At 35.7% G+C, this 5,183-nt stretch overlaps 1 protein-coding gene across 1 annotated transcript; it reads right to left on the bottom strand.

Annotated features, from left to right (window-relative positions):
• Positions 1–1,585: 1,585 nt before the first annotated feature.
• Positions 1,586–2,789, bottom strand: LOC104603081 (protein MIZU-KUSSEI 1). The gene has a single exon (XM_010267024.3). It carries the CDS (start codon positions 2,709–2,711, stop codon positions 1,917–1,919), a length of 795 nt encoding a protein of 264 aa, XP_010265326.1. The 5' UTR covers positions 2,712–2,789; the 3' UTR covers positions 1,586–1,916.
• Positions 2,790–5,183: the final 2,394 nt, after the last annotated feature.

Here is a 5,183-nt window from a genome sequence, read left to right as displayed (position 1 = left end):
TGTCAAGTTAGTATTAGAACTTTCAAACATGTCATGCAGTACTTAAACTTTTAAAAAGTATCAAGTTGGTCCCTACCATTAACCAACCGTCAGTTATCTATAAAAAATGTCACAATTACCCCTCAAAAGAAGATACTATCCATTGTATTCTATGGTTTTATCTTGAGACTAAAATGGTTGAGGTGTTTGAGATTCTAGACTAATAAAGTCATTGTCTTCTACCTTTAGATCTGAAACACATTCTTGTCTAATTATTTCTTTACTTTCAATTATTATTTTCCTTTAACATATTTCATGTTTTTTTTCTCTCTTTTTCTTTGAAAATAACCCATTCAGTCTCAAGATATAAAAGACAGTAAATATATCTGGATAATTTTAACTGACGATGGTTAATGGCAGGAATAGCCTTGATACTTGACACTTTTTGAAAATTTAAGTAATGCATTGACACGTTTGAAAAGTTCCAATACTAATTTAACACTACCCCTAAAATTCAGTATACCAAAGTGGAATTTTCCTTTCTATTTATTGAGGTGGTAATACTTATTAGCTACTAATAGCAATTAGATATATAAAGCAGTCGGCCCCTACCTTTGTCTAGAACAAAACTTTGAATCTTATCTTTGAAAATAATGAGTCCATCGTAGCTTTGGATGTCGTGAAGGTAATCCCAACGGATTGTTTGTCCCAGCTGTAACCAGCAGCCTCTGCAATACTGTGCTTTTTCTTTTTTTATTTGTTCAAATTCATATAAGGAAAAGAGGAAGATGATAAAAGGCGTGAAAGGGAGATAGATAGTAGTTGGAACATGAAGCCCCAGAACTCTTCGGATTGGCAAAACCGCCCTTTTGCCCCAGAAAAAGCATTGTATCCACACAGAATTTGAAGGGGTATTGCAAAGCATTTTACGAGTCTTAAAAGATGTATTAGAGCCATTACCAAGAAAAGAAAAAGGAAAAGATGCATTGGAATCATTGAAACAGGTTCTTCCATGGGGTTTGAATGATCTTTGGCCATGATACTGCACTACTTAATTAGAGAAGTGAGAACATTTGGGGTCAATTCTCACTTTCTGTTAAAAAACAAGAGTTTCTTGTTATGGGTTTGACACTAATATATACGAGGATTAATATGGTCTGAGCAATTAATTTCAATTTGCAGTGTAACTGAATTGATCATCTCCTATATCCCTCATCATCATCTTGTTTCTGTTGATTCCAATTGCTTCATTCTAACTCTAGAAGAAAACTATACCTACTGTGTGAATGGTCATGCATTAAAAAAAGCCAAATTTGCATATATATAATTGCTGTGTTGATCAACATACAATTCAAAAATTCCTCTAAACCATCCACAGAATTCAAACTCATCACCAACTCCTACCCATTTTTCACCTAAGAAGAATAAGGTGATCTCAAAGTGGGACCTATGAATAATTTTTCATTTCTAGGATTCAAAAACATAAACAGTCAGAAGAATGCCATTTCTTTTTTTGGTAAGCAGAAGAATGTCATGTAGTCATGTTAGTTCATACTTCTTCATAACTCCATACAAAAGGGTCTAAAATGGAAACTGCAAAGATAATGGTAATTGATGACTGCATCTGCTATTTGAAAGATAAAAGAGAAAACCTATACATAGATATACCCCAGACCCGATCCATCATGATATAATGCACTTCCTAGTTCCTACAGTACCAAAGACTAAGAATCAGCAGAGACCATCAAATCTCTATTTGCATGGTTCTATGGCCCAAGAGCTATCATCCGTTTCTTTTGTCGATTTATGCTCTGGACACAAGTACTGTTACAGCATGAAACCCAGAAGGAAGGAAGAAAAAAAAGGTACTGTTACAGCTGAACTCTCAATGCAAAACTAAGTATCAAGTAGTTAAATTGAGACTCTCCATTGCTAACTCAGACTCTAAGCAGATAGATACTAAGCTCAGGACCTCCAGTACCATCAGGATTCATCATGTAGAAAGCCTCAGAATCTCTGGAGCCCACGACTCGCTCAAATTTAGCCCTCATGTACATGAGTTCACCGTCGGACCCGGTTCCGTTCCCCGGCAAGACACCAGCTCCCATTGAAATTGGTTCCACGGCTTTCAATACCTTCCACTCCTCCGGCCTGCATTCACGCTTGGTTGCACTACCGCACTTCTTCCCATTACAGTAAGCCGTCCACTTGGGCTCCTGAAGCAATCTCACGCCTTTGTTGTCGAATTTCTTCTCGCACTCTAACGCAATTCGGACCAACCCAGATGCCATTTCTCGAACCAAACCGCACGTTAGAGTGGTAAGCTCGATCAGAAAGGCCGGATACGACTTGGGATCCTCCTGAAATGCAAACTTCACAGGCCCACGTCGATGGCCAAAAAGAGTGCCTATGACTCGGGTACCGAGTCTTGAAGACAAGTGTGAACGGTTTTTAGTGAAGACTGTAAGAACAGAACGGAGCCTTGCAACGGTCACAACGGGCAGTTTCTTCCTTTGACCTGGCACCGGTATCGAGACTGCCGGCGTTGGCGTGGAGCCCTTAATTATCTCTATTTTCTCGTCGGAGAGATGGGAGCAGGAGTTGAAGGAGGAGTTGAATGTCATCGTTTCGTCTTCGTCGTCACCTTCAATGACCTTTCTTCTCCAAGGAAAGTGCCTCTTCGAGAAGGAGAAGGATGATTCGTGAGGAGTTTTGGCCATGATTGTCTTCATGTGAGCAAAGAAAGAAAAGGATGAAGCTCAACTCGGTAAAGATGAAAGAGAGAGAGAGAGGATTCTGTTTACTTTCTCTTTTGCTTTGTGGATGTGTGAGCTTATTTATTTATTGATTATATTATATTATATTATTTGGTTCTGAGACTTTCCGTCAGCTCGATATGGTACACTGGTACCGGTGCTCACTCATGAGAGAGACTTGTTGCTGGGAATCCCGTCAAAATAAGGTGACCAGCCCCCACCTAACTGTACAAAAAAGAATGAAGAGTAACACGCGAAAGAGAGAGAGTAAGAGAGATTAAGGAATCACTTTGTTGATTTGACAGAAAATAAGAGAGATAAAAAGAGAGAGTCCAGGGAAATTACTTACTACATATTTCTCTTTAATTTTTTTTATCAAACCAAACACAGTCTTGGCAATGTTCACCAATGTTTGTAGGGGTGTTCATCAAAAACCTAAAAACTGAACTGAATCAATAAAATTGAACCAAAATATCTGGTTAACCAAACTAATTGGTTTAATTTCTATTAGATGTTTAGAAAAAAAAATGAAGGTACTGGTTTGGTTTTGGCTAACCAATACTAAAAATCTATGATTAACCGAACCAATCGGTATATGTGTTTTTATATATTCTATATCATTTATAACATAATATATTACATATATTTATATTATATAATTATATGTATATTGATAATATATATTATAAATTCAAAAAAAAAATCAAAGAATTGAACTGATTAATTGATTGGTTTCAGTTCGATTTTAGTTTTCAATTTTCAAAAACCAAAAGACCGATTCAGTTTATGAAAAATGCCCACAGTTCAAACCGTGAGCAACCCTACCAATTTGTGTGGATTTTGTTTTTAAAAAGAAAAACGACTGGATGGTGGTATAGAAATATAGGCGCATGCTATGAGAATTTCATCATTAAACAAGCCTCAATCTCATCAAGGTTTTCAATTTCGAAGAGATTCCATTATGATTTCTTACCTCAAATAGGTTGTGATTATGAAAGGCTAAAGCTAATTAATTATGTGCAACCAATTAGATAGTGCACAAAAACGAATTGAGATCTTCTACCAACAAAACATATTCCAAACCTCTACCAATTAGATCCAACACTGCACATCTCATTATGAGATTGGGTCCCACCATAAACGTGGAATTCGCTATTTATGAGATGTGCGGTGTAAGATCATGTTGATAAAGGGTTGGAACATGTTTTGTTGGCAGGTGATCTAGACCACAAAAACAATCAAATCAATAAAATTAGCAATAAAATTCTAGAACAACTTGTAAACAATAAAATTTGATTAGACAGAATCCAATTCAATGGGTCCAATTCCCCAACAACAACCCTAATTATATTGATACAAAAAAGAAAAAAAAATCAAATACAACTTAAGACTGCATTTGTATTTTTGCCAAACATATTGGATTGTTATGTACACAAATAGGGATTCCAAGAATAGAATCTATTTTTGTATATGGGAAAATCTATGATGCTGAAAAGGTATAATAACAAAAAGGCTTTCACCAATTACAAAGCCCTGCAAATTTTGATGAAAATCCACCTGATTGGTTACTACTTTTATAATATTAGTTAATAGGTTGTAAGTTTTTCCGGTATCATATTTTTCTGGCATCATAGCCAAACCCTTTTTATATTGACCAACTTTGAGTATAAGAGTTTGCTTCCATCTCTCATTTTGATTGCACAAGTGTTGGGAAAAACAAATTTACTTTGGTATTCATTACAAAAACATACTCTTACCAAATATTATGATTTTCTATCTTAAAAGTACTGAATTTGTACTTGTCTCATTAGTACTCACCAGTAGTGTAAATTTTGCGTCTCGAAAATTAATGCAAAATCTTGCACCACCTTCCTCCTACCACATTTCTCTCTCATATAAAGTGAGATTACGTCATCTTTCTTTCTACCTTATTTTCAAACAAATAACATTCCTTCTACCTCCATTCTCTTACACATAAGGTGGGACCATACCATCTTATTTCCAATTTTACTTTTCACAAACAAACAATACAAGGTCAAATTTAAAGCAAAAGTAACTAATATCTAACCTATTTACTCTCCCATGCATTTATACTAGTGCAAATTTGCACCACAACCAAGTGCAGCACTTGTTCAAGGTTGGAAGTTGGATTCATAAACAAGGTTTGTAGCTTTGGTTAGTTTAGGCCATGTTTGGTTCAATTCTCATTCTTTCTCTTTATTACCCAAGATGAAATTCTAAAATGGACAAAAATGGGTAAAAATAGATAAAATGAGAAGATACCGCTATGAACCAGACATTTTTTCCCTAAACATGAATTGTTTTCATACCAATAAATGTCCTACGTTGTTCATTTTCATTCTTAAAAAAAAATGCTAGTATTCATAAACCACCGGCCTAGGTCTCCAAAAACTATTGGCATAAATGTTTACCGGTGGATGGCTGACA

The sequence above is a fragment of the Nelumbo nucifera genome, chromosome 4, assembly GCF_055504915.1.
Source record: "Nelumbo nucifera cultivar China Antique chromosome 4, China Antique-T2T, whole genome shotgun sequence".
Classification (NCBI taxonomy): Eukaryota; Viridiplantae; Streptophyta; class Magnoliopsida; order Proteales; family Nelumbonaceae; genus Nelumbo; species Nelumbo nucifera.
Note: the sequence above shows the minus strand (reverse complement) of the source record. Positions and strands in the feature narration are given on the sequence as shown.